Source organism: Microcebus murinus, chromosome 18 (assembly GCF_040939455.1).
Source record: "Microcebus murinus isolate Inina chromosome 18, M.murinus_Inina_mat1.0, whole genome shotgun sequence".
Classification (NCBI taxonomy): Eukaryota; Metazoa; Chordata; class Mammalia; order Primates; family Cheirogaleidae; genus Microcebus; species Microcebus murinus.
The window spans coordinates 52,017,075-52,035,088 of NC_134121.1; the positions used below are offsets into that span (position 1 = coordinate 52,017,075).

Sequence of the window (18,014 nt, forward strand, 5' to 3'; positions counted from 1 at the left end):
AAAAAAAAAACCCCAAATTTTGAAAGCAGAGTCATTTTAATCACAGTGAATTTAGGAGTAAATATTAAGCTTTACAACGTGACCATGGGTCATGAAATCTAATGGAAATGTTGGAAGGGGCTGTGCACGGGACCTCCGGGTTTTGCCCCGGTTAAATCAGGCTTTCTTTAGACAGTTGTTGAAGTTGCTCCACCTGCCATGTTCCTCAAGGCTCAGGGAATAAAAACCTGCTCTCCTGCTACGTTTCTTGCCTAGAGGGAGATGCTGCCTTTCCCTGTCTTGTCTAAACGTGCACTGCCTGTCCTTGCCTCTGGGTGCCCTGGAACAATAGTACGCAATAGTACTTCCGTTTTAACCCTTTAGGGCCAGGGCCTCCCTGCATTTTCAGATGGCAAAGAAGCTAGAAGGATGCTCCAGGGTTGTGGAGAAGAGGCAAGGAGGAGCCCACACTGTCGTAGTCAGCGAAAGGCTCCAGTTCCGTTAGGTGAGCTCGCCAGAAATACCTGCAGGACTGGGTCCAGGGCGCCCCCATCCTTCCCTCCCACGCCCATCGTGCATCTGTCCGAGCGGCCTTGTTCATCCACAGCCCACTCGTGAGCACTGATGAATGCAGTCGTCTCCCGGGCCACAAAACCACCCCCCGGAGGATGTGGTTCCTTCTCTCAAAGTGTTTACATTCTACTTCAGAAGATAGGGCACAAGTGTGCTAGTTACCTAAAGCAGCATTTCAACAAGTGCAATTTTACAAGTGAGAATGACAAGTGAGCATTTCTGAGGAAGGAGAATCTTGGAAGGTTGTCTGAGGTTAGAGAAATGAGGCGGTGAAGCTGGCCTTCCCCAGCAGGGCAGAGCAGGCCGGGCCACTGATGTCCATATAACACGCACTGATTCAGCTAATATTGCCTGGACACTTTCCTGGCAAGGTACCAGAATTATGTAGTGCATGAAACATGCAGAACTTCCCTGCCTTTATGGAGTTTCCATATTAGATTTATGGATCTTTCTTGCTAGGGCACCTAGCTAGCCAACTGTCACGGACAAATAGTTCTTTCGGATGTTTCTGATGTTGAAATGTAATTCCCATTTTCAGTTAGCATCAACCAAGGGGAGATTCCTCTCACACCCACCCCACATCTTGACCTCGCATTGTTGTATTGTCCAACGCCAGATTTGCTGGAAGGCAGCGTACTCCAAGGATGCCCGCCGTCACCGGAGTGGCCCAGCTAAAGGGACATGGCTCAGGTCTAGCCAGGATGGCATAGGCAGCCATGGGATTGTGTAACAAGAAACCATAGTTAGAAACTTCAAAAATGTGAACCAGAATGACTTCATTTTCCCTTTGGCTTTGTTTGTGACTATAGTGTTTGTAAGCTTCTGCCTTCTCTGGGTTGAGAATCCAGCATCAGAACATGCTGATATACAGTTCTGGCAGACTCAGCCAATAGCTGCAGGGAGCCTGGATTTCAACATCTGTACTTGGAATAGTTTTATTTAATATTAATTTTAGCAATGTGTTGGGCTTGCATAGCACATTTTCAAAGGGTTCTCATATTTGTTATCTCTTTATCCTGAAAACAATTGAAAGATGGGGCTGGGCTTGTGCCTATAATCCCAGTACTTTGGGAGGCCAAGGTGAGAGGATCACTTGAAGCCAGGAGTTCAAGACCAGCCTGAGCAACGTAGCGAGACCCCATCTCTATAAAAAATTACAAAAATTAGCTGGACATGGTGGAGTCCATCTATAGTCCCAGCTACTCGGGAGGCTGAAGCAGGAGGGTCACCTGAGCCCAGGAGTTTGAGGTTGCAGCAAGCTATGATGACGTCACTGCACGCTAGTCCTGGCAGCTGATCGAGACTCTGTTGTGGGTTATGATACCTAATTGCAAATGTTGTCTGGGGAAAAAAACAATTGAGAGATGGAATAACAATAGCCAACATTTCTGAGCACTTCATAAGAACTGTGTTGGATTGTTTCATTCTCATATTGTGTTTGGGGTTGAGGACGTTTACTATGGCTCTATTTTTTAGACAAGTGAGGAAACTGGCATAGAGAGACTCAGTAACTTATCCAAACTTATGTAGCTAGCAAGGATGACTTTCCTTAATCCTGGATACACATTCTTTTGGAAACAGGGCAACACATACCCAAAATCAATCTCCTAAAAGACAAATTTGCCAAGTAACTGCTTCACTGAGTTGAGTGTTTTTTCCCCCTAGTTTTGGTCTCACTCCTACCTCAGCCTCAGCCTCAGTGGTTCTCAGATAAAACTTTAACAAGACTCTGTCTTAGTGTGCTCGGGATACTCTAATAAAATACCAAAGACTGGGTGGCATACACAGCAGACATTTATTTCTCACAGTTCTGGAGGCTGGGAAGTCTGAGATCAAGGGGCTGGCTGATTTGGTTCCTGGTGAGGGCTCTGTCCCTGGCTTGCAGACAGGGACCTTCTTGCTGTGTCCTCACAGGGTGGAGAGAGAGAGAGAGCGAGCAAAGTCTCTGGTGCTTCTCCGTGTGAGGGCACTAATCCCAGCATGAGGGCCCCACCCTCACGACCTCCTCTAAACCTAATCCCCTCCCAAAGTCCTATCTCCAAATACCAGCAAGTTGGGAGTTAGGGCTTTACCATACAAATTTTGGGGGCGTACAAATACTCCCTCTGTAACACAATCTAATATAGTTCATTGTAGAAGTAGAACGATCCAGGGCGAGGATAAAATCCACAAAAAGAAGAGATAGTAGTACATAGCACCTAAAAGAAAGTTCTCTATTCTCATACAAAAATGACAAAGGAAAAAAAAATGGAACTTTTTGACACACGAACCACTGATCAGGCTTAACACGACAAGGAGAAAGACAAGATGTATGAGGTAACCCTGCCAAAAGAATCAAACCTGCATCTGATCTCACCTCTACATTGACACACCAGCTGGCAGAAAAATAGGGGGTCCAGGGATCATTTTAAATGACACTAGGGGAGAAGCAATGAGCTAAATCCAAAATCTGAGAAATTTTGTAGGGCAAACAACCCAATTGATATTTACAAATCTATTGCAGAGAAAAAGAGAGGGGGAACCTATATGTGAAAAGAGAAGAGACAAATGAACCAAATGCAGCACGTGTTGGACATTGTTTGGATCCTAATTAGAACAAACTAAAAAAAAAAAATTGATGACAGTGGAGAACATCTGTGCACGGATTAGATTTTTGATGATACTAACACATTGTTAATTTTTAAAAGGAGGGTATTCATGGAGGGGTCGTGATATTTTAAAGGCATTCTTATCTTTCAGAGAACCAGGTAGAAATATTTATAGATCAATTTATATGATATCTGGGGTTTGCTTTAAAATAATCCAATGTATGTGGAGGGCGAGGCAAAGGGAAGACTATGGGGAGGCAACCGGCCGGACCACGTGTCGATAATTAATTGTTGAGTCTAGACGTTAGGTAGGTGCATGTGAGTTTCTCAACTTCTGTATGTTTGACAACTCCCATAATAAAGTGTTTAACAAGTGATAAGTAAATACAGCTTTGTAAAAAGTCCTTAAAATTTGGCACTCGGCTTTCAGAGAGTGGATTTCAGGTAATTGGCCTTGAACCCTTTCGGTTGGACTGCATCACTCAGCACGCTCAGCATTTGTCCTCTCAAGTGGAGGACAGCGTTTGGAGGAAAGATGCTATTCAGAGGTCCGTCCATTCTCTCTCTGTTTTTCTGATCTGTGTGCCAGGGCCCAGATATAATTTCCGCAGGCCTACTGGGTTTCTAGAGGCATGGCACGACGCCACCTAGGCGCTCTCAAATTGGCACCTGCAGCGTGGCTTCCTTCTGTGACAGTCTCAACAGGTGGTTCCAGCCTAAAACTAGGCAGGATGTCATGTGCCCCCTGTGGGTGGGCTTCCTGGCATCCTTGGGTCCACAGAAGCTATATTCCCAGCAACTGGGTCTGGCTTGAGGTCTCCAAGTTTAAAAAAATAAAAAGCATTTAAATTTTCTAAGTGGTATTGTTCTCCCAGCCTGGATGGAGGCATTCAATCAGATATGTCCTTTGCACCCCTCTGCCCCCGTACTCTAAGGAAGCAATCTTTGCAAGCTGGGCCAGCCCCGGAATGACATGTCGGGGTCCAGGGGCAAAGGGAGGGGCTGCGAGGATGTTTGTTACATGGAAATATTAAATTTGTCCTGGCTGCAATGGCAACTGGGTCTTCCTGTCCACCTGGACTTGAACTAGGGTGAGGCAAAGTTTGAGGAGGTGCCTCCTGCCTGGGTCTGCGAGTGCAGGGCGACCACCCGGGAGAGAGTGCTGCCTCCTTAAATGTTGTGCCCTCGGCTCTTCTTCGCTGGTCGCATTCTCACCCTAGCCCTGTCTCTCTCCCAGACTGATGCAACGGGACTCCTAACTTCTCAGCTTCTTCCCTTACCTGCTGCCCCGCACCATGCATTTGTGTATTCTGGAGCCTCTTATAACATAAATCAAGTCTTGCTGCGGTTGCTCAGTCCTTCCTCTGGCTTCCCATTGCACGCAGCAAAAGCTTCCCATTTCCTCTCCGACAGTCTCATCCTCGCCCCTCCTCACTCCGCTGCTTTTCCAGTGGCTTCTTTGAGGCTCCTCACATGTGCCAGACCTTGGACTTGGCTGATGTCTCTGCAAGGCTTCCTGACGGCTGCATGGCTCCCTCCCTCCCCTCCTATAGGGCCTTGCCCAGACATCACTTTCTCCATGACATGGTCCCCTGCCACCCTCTTTAACTTTGCACCTACCCACCCGCACAGGCCTGATCCCCTCCCTGCTTTGGTTTTCCCCATAATATTTACACTTTACTGATTTCATTTCTCCTGCCCCACCACCCTGCCCCGCCACCCAAAAGTAAGTGGTGTGAGGGCAGGGGATTTTGTGGGTTCCATGCATGGCTGTATGCACCGCCTGGCTTGAGACCTGTCACCCAGTACACATTTGGTGGGCAAATGACTGAATGCATGGGAGAACCATTGCAGACTCCACATGGGCAGCCCGGGCCCACAGCCCCCTCGTGACTCCCTGCCTCCAGCCGGCACACACGCTGTGTTCCGATTTGACGGGTACAACAACAGTGCTCTGCAACCAGAGCCCCACTCCCCCTGCTCTTTTGTCTTTTTTGGCCTCAGCTCATCTGAAGCTTTTGTCTCCGGAAAACCAACAGAGCCCTCTGCCAGAAAGGTCTGCCCGACCTCCTTGTTATTTCAGCTGTTTTCAAGGTTCTCTAGGAGGATGCTTGGCCACAGAGAGGCCCATGGGGACCCAGGGTCAGGTGATGGAGTGAGTGGCTCAGGAAGCCCGAGGACTTCCAGCCCTGGCTTATTCAGACCCTGCTCACTGGCTCTTCAGGTTGCCTCGTCCCCTCCGCTGCTCAGCCCTTCTGGCCTGGTGGTCGGTTGGGGGCTCACTGGTGCCTTTACTCACAAGCCAGCCTGGGGACGGACCGTGAGGTCACACTTCAGCAGACTTAGCCTGCTTTAAAATGCAGGTTGCAGAGAAGGACATGAATCATTAGTCAAGCTCACTGGCAACTAAAGTTCACTGTATTCCTGCCCGGGGAGCATCGAGACGCGGATCCTTGTGCTCGGACCCATCATGGCCACTCGTGCCCTGATGGAACAGATGGGCCTTGCTTGTGGGATTTGTTGAGTAAAGTGGTCAGGTCCCTTCCACCCCGGTGGAAGGAGGGGCGAATCAGAGACTTCCCCCTTTCTTCCTAGCTGGGAGGGCAGCTCCTTGCCTGTGTCTCCTCTCCCTTCCAGGACACATAAAGAAAAAGTTGGGAAAGTGACATCAGATAACATGTGAGGGCAGCAGGTGGGGCCACTTTCTTTAGGGCATCTGAGCTCAGAGTTTGAGCTTGGATCTTCATGGAAGTCTTTGCCTGAGAGTCCATTCTTGGAACTTCTGCTTTGCCTTTTCCCTTTAGTTAAAAAAAAAAAAAAAAAATAGGGAAGGGATTAAATATCTCCCTGGAGGTGTGGGTGTGAAGAATAATGCAAGGGTGTGCTGGCTAAATTAGCTTATTTCCATTCTATGAAAAATTTAAGTGTTAATGATTCTCTTTGAAAATCCTCAAAGGAATGTTTTATTATGGAACACTGAAGAAACACAATCTGTTTATTTATGTTCCCACCTTAATTTTAGCTTCTTTTCGTAAGTGAATTTCTTTCCCCTGAAGTCCTGTACGTTGGGTCATTCCCAAATGGATTACTGACCAGGAATGAGCCCGCTCTAGTGTTCCGGGCTAAGTAGCTTTGAGAAGAAAAGCTTCCTATGACTGTTGCTCATGGTTAGAAGCCAGTAGAATGAACTGGGAACCAACTAGCTGGTCAACAAGGGTTTGTTCAGCACCCTCCTTGTGCAAAAGCTCTTTCTTCTGGAAAGGGAGAAGTCTTTGGGGCCTCAAGATCAACAAATACCAGTTGAATCTAATTGAGTTTGAAATAATAGCTCTCCTTTTGGAAAAGGGAAGAATTTGCATTTCTGAACAATTGATTCATTGGCCTGCAGATGATCATGACTGTTTACTTGGACTTCCTTTTGTTTTGATTATGTGCCTATCTGCCGGTCCTTTTGATTTTATCTAAGTCTTCCAGAATTTACATACCTCCAGCCACCCCCAGCTACTCCAGCTGACCATTGGCTTGGCTGGCAGAGACCCACAACTGGAAGCAACATCTGTTGTAACCCTGGTCCTAGTGACATCTTTGTATGTTACAAATTGGTTCTCCTTTAACTCCCTCCATGGGTTGGGTGTGCAACTGAGGTTTTTTATTTGGTCCAGAATTTCGACTATGTGTCTTCTTATTAAACTTGCAAACTTAGGGCCTTTAAGGGAACTAGCAGTAATATGGTTTTATTCTCGGCTCCATTTGCAACCTGAAACTTAAAGTATAACCTTCAGTTCCTGTCTTTTAAAACCCAGTCTGATGAGTTGCTTTTGTGTTTGTCCACTGAAGCTGAGTCATCTCTAGTTAGGTTAAGCAGTTTCCTTTTTCTTCTAGGACCAGACTCATGATGATGTTTTTGTTTTCCAGTACCTTGCTATTCGAAGTGGGATCTAAGGCCCAGCAGTATGGGCCTCGCCCAGCTTTACCTATTGAGTCTGCATTTTAATAAACGAAACCCCCAGCTAATTCATATGTATATCCAAGTGTGAAAAAGCACTGGTTGGACTTGTCTTTAGATTTTCTTATTTAAAATTACATGGTCAGGCAGGGTGTGGTGGCTCAAGCCTGTAATCCTAGCACTCTGGGAGGCGGAGTCGTGCGGATTTCTTGAGGTCAGGAGTTCAAAACCAGCCTAAGCAAGAGCGAGACCCCGTCTCTACTATAAATAGAAATTAATTGGCCAACTAATATAGATAGAAAAAATTAGCCAGGCATGGTAGCGCATGCCTGTAGTCCCAGCTACTCAGGAGGCTGAGGCAGGAGGATTGCTTGAGCCCAGGAGTTTGAGGTTGCTGTGAGCTAGGCTGACGCCGAAGCACCCACTCTAGCCTGGGCAACAAAGCGGGACTCTGTCTCAAAAAAAATAAATAAAATTACATGGTCAGGATATTAAAGGGACACATTTCCATTAAGAAATTTTGTTCTAAATTTTATTATGAAAATTACAAACGTTCAGCAAAATTGAAAGAGTTCTAGCTGGGCATGGTGGCTCACGCCTATAATCCCAGCAGCTCAGGAGGCAGAGGGGAAGGATTGATTAAGCCCAGTTGTTTGAGACCAACATAGTGGTCTATGTTGCACCATGAGCAACATAGTAAGACCTTGTCTCTCCGAAAAATAAAAAATTGAAAAATGTTCTACAGTGAACACCCATATATCCTCTACTAAGATTCTATTATTAACCTTTTTTTACATTTTCTTTTTCCCCCAAATTAATTTCTATAGAGAATTTTATATAGAAATGTTAGGTTATAGCCTGACTGTTACAGAGGATCGTGTCTTGATGATAAGGGTCTCACTCTTTCTTCTAGATTTCTCAGTGGATTTGATAAAGGCACAAAATTTGGGAATTTTTTGTGGATCAGAGAAGCGTGGGGGTAGGGGTGGGTAAGCAGAGTTGGGGCTGGTCCTTGTTCCCCCCAGAATACTAGGCTTCGACCTCCTCATCTATACGGTGCGTGGGTTGAGCGAGATCATCTCTAATGTTACTTCCAAGCCTGTGACTATAGGTCCATTGCAAATATTATTATCATCACTATTTTTCAGGTGGAGAAATTGATGAACCAGTTAAAAATTCGAATAAAAAGGAAAACATCTGTTGGCATGGAAAAGTGATTATTTCCTAAGCTACTGAGTAAAACACAGCTGCACTGGCAATTTTAACTCTGTTTTCTTGTCAATTTTTGTTCTTTCAGGAAACTTCACAGAAACATGAAGCCCTCAACCATCTGGAGCTCAGAAACATATTTGAGGCTGACTGCAGCTTCTAGAACATCCAGGTGTTCTGCAGATGTGAGAATTCGTCCTGTAGTCACCAGATGGAGTCTCAAACAGATGCAAGGCTTATGCTGTGGTTCTAACACTCCTGAAGAAAGAGGGGTCACTTTCTAGGTGGCTAAAGAGCAGTCATTGACACTGGTGTCTAACTTTGAATATAACCTGTCATCTTACTGAGCCGTGGTGGGAAAACTGACTACAGGGGATCAAGCCAAATTAGGAGTTACAAGTTTCCCCGACTCTCTTGAATTAGGATTCCAGACGGGGGCGTCTCATTTTTATAGCCCCCATCACTCCTGCAGCCATTGTCACTGCCACCACTGGTGCCACCAGTATCTTCTTGCAAACTCCATCCCTACTCCCCAGGGACTCCCTGCATTGAAAGTGAGCAGAAAAGGAGCTCTTGGAAAAGTCTCAACAATCGGATCCTCCCCTCACCACCATGGGCTGGCTTTTTCTAAAGGTTTTGTTGGTGGGAGTGAGTCTCTCAGGATTTCTTTATCCTTTTGTGGATTTTTGTATCAGTGGGAAAACAAGAGGCCAGAAACCAAATTTCGTGATCATTTTGGCTGATGACATGGGGTGGGGTGACCTGGGAGCAAACTGGGCAGAAACAAAGGACACTGCCAACCTTGATAAGATGGCTTCAGAAGGAATGAGGTGAGTCTTGAGGGTGCCAAGCCAATTTCTCTTTTGATGTTTTACCCCAGTTCTTGTAGGTGGCACTTAAAGAGCAATTGATGGATCTGTGTTGATTTGATTAATTTATTAATTGATTTGGTTTGAAGCCAGTATAACGTCATGAAGAAATCCATTTGTCTGACCTCCATCCACCCATCCATCCATCCATCCACCTATCCATCTGCCCGTCCGTCCATTCATCCTTCCGTACATCTATCCATCCATCTTTCCATCCATCCACCCACCCAGTCATCCATACGTCCATCCACCCACCCATATGTCCATCCATCTATCCATATGTCTATCCATCTGTCCATCCTTCCATCCATCCATCCATCTGTCTACCCATCCATCCATCCACCTATCCATCTGCCCGTCTGTCCATTCATCCTTCTGTACATCTATCCATCCATCTGTCCATCCATCCACCCACCCATTCATCCATACGTCCATCCATCCACCCATATGTCCATCCATCTATCCATATGTCTATCCATCTGTTCATCCTTCCATCCATCCATCCATCTGTCCATCCATCCATCCATCCATCCATCTGTCCATCCATTCATCCATCTATCTGTCCATTCATCTATCCATCTATCTGATAACATTTATTATGTGCACTGGGAATACACAGAGGTGAACAAGATTAAAATTCTTGCCTTCAAGTTACTCATTGTCTGGCAGAGGAGATAAGTTAAAAGGAAAGTAAGAATTATAATCAAGTATGTGAGCCTGCATCAGGAGTTTTGGGAGTTCAGAGGGGGGTGTGTGGAACTCAGCCTGGGAGCTCAAGGGAGAAGATGGCCTTTGAAGAACAACTAAGTCCACGAGGCGCACAGACTTATTTATGAGAGAGTTGACTTACATTTAAGGCATTCTTAACTCTAAGGGACTGCAAAAGGGGAGAGGGCATGCATCTGACAGGTCAACGTGTTTATAAATCAGCCATCACAGATTTTTGTTCAAATGTCTAGCTCCTTTCCCCGCTTAGATGGAGAACAAGTGTCTGAGCTTCCAGGTTTCTGGGTTTTCTTCTTGGGCTAATGTTGGTCTGATTGGCCAGCACTGGGTTAAACTCCTCCGACTGGCTCGGTGGAAACCATTCCAGCTGGCTGGTTAGGGTGACATGCAGGGCACCTCTGCAGAGTTTGGGCCACTTGCATCCTTGAGCTTGGAGCTTTTCCCCTGAGGTGTGGGCCCTTGGAAGGTGGCATCCCCTGCATCTCATTGCACCCACTCCAGTTCCTTCTCCTCATCTCCACCAAGGCGAACTTTCTTAGAACACAAATTCTACTTCCAGTCATTCAGAGGCATTTTGTGGCCCTAAGGATAAAATCCAAACTCTGTTCTACATCTAACAAACTGAGTTTCCTCTTGCCCCTTCTTTCTTGCAGCCGTCTTCACTTGTTGTCTCCCGGGCCTCGTGTGATGGGTTCTTCCTGGTGCACTCTCCCCTCCTCCATTTAATCAGCTTCTGCTCACTATTTAGGTCTCAGTTCTACATGAGGGCTTCGGGAAAGGTTTCTTGGACACCTCAGGTGTTCTCTGTCATTGTCCTCGTTGCTTTTGATGGTGACTGTTTCATGGTCTGACTGGCTGTGTTAGGTCGAATGGCACCCTGGGGTAGAATCTGTTCTGATTCATGTCTACCCAACATGTGACCTTATTTGGACGTTGGGTCTTTGCAAATGTTTTAGTTAAGGACCTCGATGATATCACAATGGAGCGTGGGTCCTAAATCCAATGGCTAGTATCCTTATAAGAAGAGAAGACACAGAGAGACACACAAAGAGAAGGTAACATGAGGAGGGAGGCAGAGATTGGTGAGATGCTACTACAAGCCAAGAACTCCAAGGGCTGCCAGCCACTCCCAGAAGCCAAATGGAAGTCAGGGGGCAGATTCCCCCTCAGAGCCCCCAGAAAGAATCCTGCCGGCCTCCTGATTTCAGACCTATAGTCCCCTGAACTGTGGTTTAAAGCCACCCAGTTTGTGGTAATATGTTACAGCAGCCACAGAAAACTCATATATACGTCCCATCTAGCTCTGAACTATTTAGGAAGAAAAGTTCCTCGTCTATTCTTCTTCTCCACTTATATCCCTTCCATGTAGCACAGTGCCTGGCACATAGCGGGCAATTAATAAATATTTATTCACCAATAAGTGAGGTTTTAAGAGCTCAAAATGCCCTGAAATGGCATCCCAAATTTTGCATATAGGGATTTTTTTTTTTCCTGGAGAGAGAGTTAATCCATACATGGCATTTACCAGACCCTCAAACGGACCCGGGTTGCCAAAAGCTGAAGAACTTCTGCTTTCCGTGTCTGGCGGGCTAGTGGGGCAGTAGCAGGCCCACTGTTCACGTGGAGATTTGCGAGCCCTGCCCGTTTTTCTCTCGAGCTGTCACCACCAGCAACACGCTTCCGGGCAGAAAGGGCGTCTCGTGGTTCAGATGCAAATGTGGTTTGGTGGGCTCTCTCGCGCCTTTTTTCCTTCCTGTGTGCAAGTATTCTCTCCATCTGAGCCTGGTAATGGGGGCCAGGTGGACGGCCCACCGGGCTGAGGTCCGTGGCTTTGCATGCTGCGCTGTGGGCAGGGAAGTCCAACTTCCTGTGCGGCCACGCCTTGGTTCATCACGCGGTCTCCGCGGCCGGCTCACGGCCCGTGGGGAACCGTGACTTTCAGACGGGAACTCTCATTGCCAAACAGGGTCTAGGGGTGGCTTGAGAAAGTTTCTTTTCTGTGTTCTTCTTTTTATTAGTCTGCGGGTCTCCTAGGACCCCTGGAACAATTAGTACAAACCGAGTGGCTTAAAACAGCATTTGTTTGTCCTTTTGCAGCTCAGGAGGGCAGGAGCCTGAAATCAAGGTGCCAGCAGGGTTGGCTTCTGCTGGGAGCTCCGAGGGAGAATCTGTTCTCTGCCTCTGTCCTAGCTTCTGCTGCCTGCCGGCAATCCTGGGGCCCTTGGCTTGTTGACTCCGATCTCTGCTCCAGTTGTTACGTGGTGTTCTTGGGTGCATGCGTCCAAACTTGGGTGCATGCATCCTCTTCCAGTAAAGATACCAGTCATTGGATTAAGGCCGCTCTAATTCAGTGTGACCTCATCTGCAAAGACCCTATTTCCAAATAACGTCACATGCACAGATTCTGGCTTGATGTAAAATTTGGGGGAACATTTTCCAACCCAGTACAGTTGACTCTATGACATATCCCTTTTCCTCTGCTTCCAACAGTCTTCTAACGCCGTAGGTGCTCAATCAGTGTTTGCTGCACTAAAGACTAAATGTCATGCTTAAGAGGACCAGAGCCACATGGTTCGAGCCCAAATCCCAGATCTGCCACTTTCTATTCCTCTGACCCTGGGCAAGCCATGTATGTCACTTCTTGGAGCTTTTCTTTCCTCTTTTGTAAATGGGGACAGCAATAGCACCCATCTCTCATAGCGTGTTGTGAGGATTAAATTAAGGAAAATATGTAAGTAGTTAGCATGGAGCCTAGCATACTATAGACATGGATATCTGTTATCTATGGTTATTTTTGTTATTGTTATTAGAAATAATGTCCCTTTGAATTGTCAGTGTGAATTGGCTACTATGTGTGATAAAAGGTCCAAATGACAAAACAAGGAAGGAGGATGTGGGGTTCCAGTGACAAATCCCTCTTAATTCCTATGTATATGTGCACAGAGGGACAAGCTCTGTGTTTAAATCAACACAATAGCTGCAACAATAGCTAACCTAGGGGTGGGGAACCTGCGGCCTTAAGGCCACGTGTGGCCTTCTAGGCCTTTTGAATGAATCCAAATTTTACAGAACAAATCCTTTCATTTTTATTAATACATTTTTGTTTGTCTTTTATATTTTTATTTTATTTTTAAAATGAACATATTTCAAATACCAAAGAATAAAATAAGTTTCAATGAAATAATCCTCCCAGATTGACCAGCACAATTAGAACATTAGTTAACCATAAGGGCTAAATTGACAGTTGCTGTGCTCATTGATTTAGTTCTAACTTCCCCCACCCGACTGGCGCCACTACTACACGAGGCTGATTGACGAGAGTTTATGGAAGTCGAGTACACCATTCTGTTATCAGCGTTTGACAACGGTGCACTGTGTTTCTGTTTGAAGTGGAATTTGTGAATAGTCACACAGCTCCACAGCATTTTTTTAATTCTGTCTGCTTAACAACCAATCATGTCGAAGAAGACCAAGAGAACACTGAAGGAAGAAAACAGATTTTTTAGTGAGGATTGAGAATTGCAACATTCTCTTGTTTCTGCTAAAGATAAGATCGTTTGCTTGCTTTGTGATACTGCAATACCAACATTAAAGAAATTCAGTGCTCATCAGTATTATAACACTCATAAGGACCATATATGTTTTAGAGTGAGAAAAGTTGCCAAAGGTTGTACTGCAGAAATTAAAAGATGGAAGGCAAAAGCAAAGACAATTCTTTCAAGCAGCAATAAAACCTGGAAATAATGCCATGGAAGCAACTTACGCAGTAGCTTATATACTCTTAAAAAGGGAAGGCATCAGTGATGTAGAAATTGTGAAAGAATGCATTGCCAAAGTTGTAGGATGCTTAGACCTTGATAAAATTTCAAAGTACAAACAATTGCCTCTTTCAAGGAGAACCGTAACTGATTGGCACCATGAATTAGCCTTCAACTTAGCAGAGCAACTTCCTGCAATACTTCAAAAGGAAAAAATATATTATTCAATAGGTTTGGATCAATCAACTGATACTACTGACTTGGCACAGGTTTTATACATCTTCTGGGTCATAATGGAAGATTTTCTTTGCTACGAAGAGTTACCTGCTTTGGGTACTCTTATGAACAGAACACAAGGAATAGATATCTTCGACAACTGTCAAGATAAATGTCGTGAGTTGGACTGAATTTGGTAAATTTAGTGAGTGTATGTACAGATGGTGCACCTTCCGTGACAGGAAACCATGAAAGGTTTATTGCACAGATTAAAAAAGTATTAACAGATCCAGATGCTCTCATTTCTTTTCGTTGTATCTTGCATAAGCAAAATCTCTGTGCTGAAGTTATTTTAAGTGACACTTGGCAACAAGTTATAAGTATTATAAACTATATTTGTGCAAATGCAACACAGCATCATCAGTTTCATAACATGCTAACGTTGAAGGATGAGGTTTTCAGTGTGGATTTTCCATATCATTCTAAAATGCATTGGCTATTGCAGGGACAGGTGTTAGCCAAAATTTTATCTCTGCAAGAACAGACAGTTAAATTTTATGAAGAACAGAATCAGCAATGTGAATTATTGAAAGAAGATTTCTATCGGAAGGTAACATTTCTGTGTGCCCATGATGTCAATTCAAAACAACTTGAAATCCTTAGGTAAAACTAAGTTTATATATGATATGTGGCAAAGATAAATAAATAAAGCTATCTTTTTTCAGAACACTTTTCTTCAAAAGGAAATTTTGGATGAACATTTTCCCCTGTTAGCAAAGGTCATCCATGAGCAGGATGATATATGCAAATCATTTGGAGAATACACAGCTGTTATAGACCTATTAATTGGAGAATACAATGAAAGGTTCACTGACTTCGAGAATCGTGACATCACACTCAAATTAGCATTTCAGCCTTGCCTACCTAATATCACCAAGGCACCTACAGAACTATAAATGGAATTGATTGAGCTCTCAATAGATGCATTTTAAAGTCATTGTTTGATGATAAGAGAGATCCAACTAAAATATGGAAAAATGCAGTAGAATACCCACACCTTCGACAACATGCCCCCAAAATGCTTTCTTGCTTTTCTTGTTTTTCAACCATTCTCCTATCTAACCCAAATCAAGATGCCCTTAAGGTCACAAATGACTGATACCCATCTAGAGGACCAACTGAAAGGACAGACCTCCATGCTGCAACCAGATATTCAACTGCTTTCCAAAAAAGCAGACACAACAAAGTCATTAAAAGGTTAGTTAAAGGCTGGGCGTGGTGGCTCATGCCTGTAATCCTGGCCCTCTGGGAGTCCAAGGTGGGAGGATCATTTGAGCTCAGGAGTTCCAGAGCAGCCTGAGCAAGAGTGAGACCCTGTCTCACTAAAAGTGAGTGAGACCCTCTCTACTAAAAAATAGAAAGAAAGTAGCTGGACAACTAAAAAAAAAATATATATATATATATATATTAGCCGGGCATGGTGGCGCATGCCTGTAGTCTCAGCTACTCGGGAGGCTGAGGCAGGAGGGTCACTTGAGCCCAGGAGTTTGAGGTTGCTGTGAGCTAGGCTGATGCCACAGCACTCCAGCCCGGGCAACAGAGTGAGACTCTGCCTTAAAAAAAACGGTTAGTTAACTTTAAAATGAACAGGTAGTTTTCATTTTTAAAAATTATTAAGTACATAGTAGTTACATTTTTATAAAATAATGGACATTTTAAATCATATCTAATTGAAGTTCTTGAATGTGGCCTTCTTTGATAATAGCTAAATTAATGCAACCTTCCAACATGAAAAGATTCCACAGCGCCGAGCTAACCCTTTACTGAGTGCTTGTAAGGCGCCAGGCTCTGGGCTTCACCCCATTTCATTCTTGCTTCGATCCCATCTTTCCCTTATTTCACAGATGAAGAAGTTGTGGTTCAGTAACTCACTCGGAGTTGCTGAGTGGACAAGCCAACATTCAAACCTAGATTCTCCCATTCCAAGGCCTTATCCTTGGGCCAGCCTTGCCATCAGGGCTGTCAAAGAGGATGAGATTGGAATCTCAACATTTTTTTCTCCCTTTGGTGCTGCTGAAGGATTTTTGTGCAATCCAAGTATAAGAGGCAACCTGAGAAATGGGATTTAGATGTCAGTCATGGGAAAAGTTGATACAACCGTCAGTCGAGAGGCCTGCCCAGCTGGGAATAGGTGGTGGCTGCATTTGCAGATGCCTGTGGTCTTATCTCACCCACTCCAACTTCATTTCCAACCCTCTCCTCGTGTTCCTAACATTGCACTTATTTCTGTTCCTCAAACACACTTTTCCCTCCTCAGGGCCCTTGCACTGGCTGTTCCCTCTTACTGGCAAACTCTCCCTTCGGGCTTTGAGTGGCTGGTCCCTTCTTGTCCTCTGGTCTCCACTCAGATGCCATGTCCTTGGAGAGACCTTTCCTGACCACTCCCTCCAGCACTGCCTCCCTGCCCTAGGCACAGCCCTTACCCTTTCCCCAGTTTTATGTCCATGGGCTGTACCCCTGTTGACATGATCTCTGTTTCATTCTTTATTGCCTGTCTCTCACACTGGAATGTCAGCTCTTTGGAGGAGCAAGCTTTATCTGTCTTCTTCATGCCTCTGGTGCCTAAAACAATGCCTGGCATGTGCTAGGTGCTCCAAAACATTTGTTCAAGTACTCTAAGCACTTGGACTCCTGGATCTAAACTTCTGGGCATGTGTACACGAGTTCACCACAGCTTGGGATCTGGAGGCAGACTGCTGGGGTCTGGGACTTGCTAGCTCTGGGATGGACACTGGGCTAATTGCTAAACTTTGCTGGGCCTCAGTTTGTTCATCTCTACAAAGGGACAGTAATGGCACTGACATCACAGGGGTGCCATGACAAGGAACTGAGTTAAGTCATATAAGGCATTAAAAGAGCCCTTGGCATGTATTGGTGCTTGTTGAGTGCTAGGTCTGCTACAGTCGCTGTGAACTGGCTCTGCTCCCCTGTCCTCCCCCAAGTTCCCCTCCCCTGGCTTGGAGGGTCACACCCATTTTCTCGGCTTAAGTTCCAGAAACACCTTGTTCTGTCCAAGCTCTGATGTTCAGCCCCTCCCCAAGCTGAGCTGTAGAACTCGTCTGTCCTCTTGGAATCTGCTTGATTCTGCACATTCCGAGACCAAAGCCCCAAAGCAACACTTCAATGTCTCCATAACATTTCCCTTTTAACTTCCTCCTGGCTAGCACACACCATTTGTTTTCTGTTTTTTTAGCCTGGCTATGGTAGATGTGGTTTGCCCATTTTGTGGGCAGAAAAACACCATCCACAACATAAGTCTGATGTCACTTATTGCTACAGAAAAAGAGGAATCCTTGGGGCAAGAAAAGCAGAATCTTCCAGTGCCTCTGCATTTTGGCGTCCCTTTTCAGACTTCCTACACTCCACTGATATGGAGATAAAGTAGAGATTGTGGCCTGTAGCCGCAAGGCCTCGAGCCCATTTCCAGTAGCTCAGGTCAAAGAGCAACCCCACCACCACATCACGTAGCGAGAGTCCAAGGCCCAGAGAGACTTGAAGTGTTTCTACTATGATCGTCAGCTCCCTGCCAGGGGGGAGTAGATTATCTGCTTTGTGGGTTCACTAGTTTGCAGACGGACCATATTAAAAATAATGATGCACTCTTGTTTTGTTAAGAAAAAAAAAAAAGAAAGCTACTACAAATAAGCACAGGGCATATCAGAGGGCATCGTCATTTGGGGCATCGTCCGTGATTGCTCATGTGTGCCCTGAAAGGATGCCAGGCCCCTGGCACTCGTTCGTAGGTGAAGCAATCAGCATATTTTGCCCTTGGCCTTGTGGGCTGTCATTTTTGCCAGTGTCCTTTGCAAATCTGAGCTGGGCAGTGCTATCGAACATTTGTAAGCTTAAAAATGATAAGATAGCCAGAAGCAAATCGAAATGAAATCTAAGTAAAAATGCCAAGGACTTAGCCATCAACTGAAACTTAAAATTTTTAAGCAATTAAAATAGGGGAGATGTAAGGGAACTTGCATTACGGTAGGGGACAGAAGAATGAATGGCCCATGCATTCAGTTGGTATCTTTTCCAGCTCTTCAAACAGTCCGAAAAAAATATATATATTTTTGAGATGGAGTCTCGCTCTTGTTCC

General features: G+C 45.1%; 1 protein-coding gene across 1 annotated transcript in view; it reads left to right on the forward strand.

The window, feature by feature from the left end:
* The window catches only part of ARSG (arylsulfatase G), a 127,344-nt gene that overhangs the window by 31,361 nt on the left and 77,969 nt on the right, over positions 1-18,014 (forward strand). The window contains exon 2 of the mRNA XM_012747430.3: positions 8,384-9,125. Coding sequence (XP_012602884.2) covers positions 8,908-9,125 — 218 coding nt within the window. The 5' untranslated portion in view covers positions 8,384-8,907. The remainder of the gene's footprint in view (positions 1-8,383; positions 9,126-18,014) is intronic.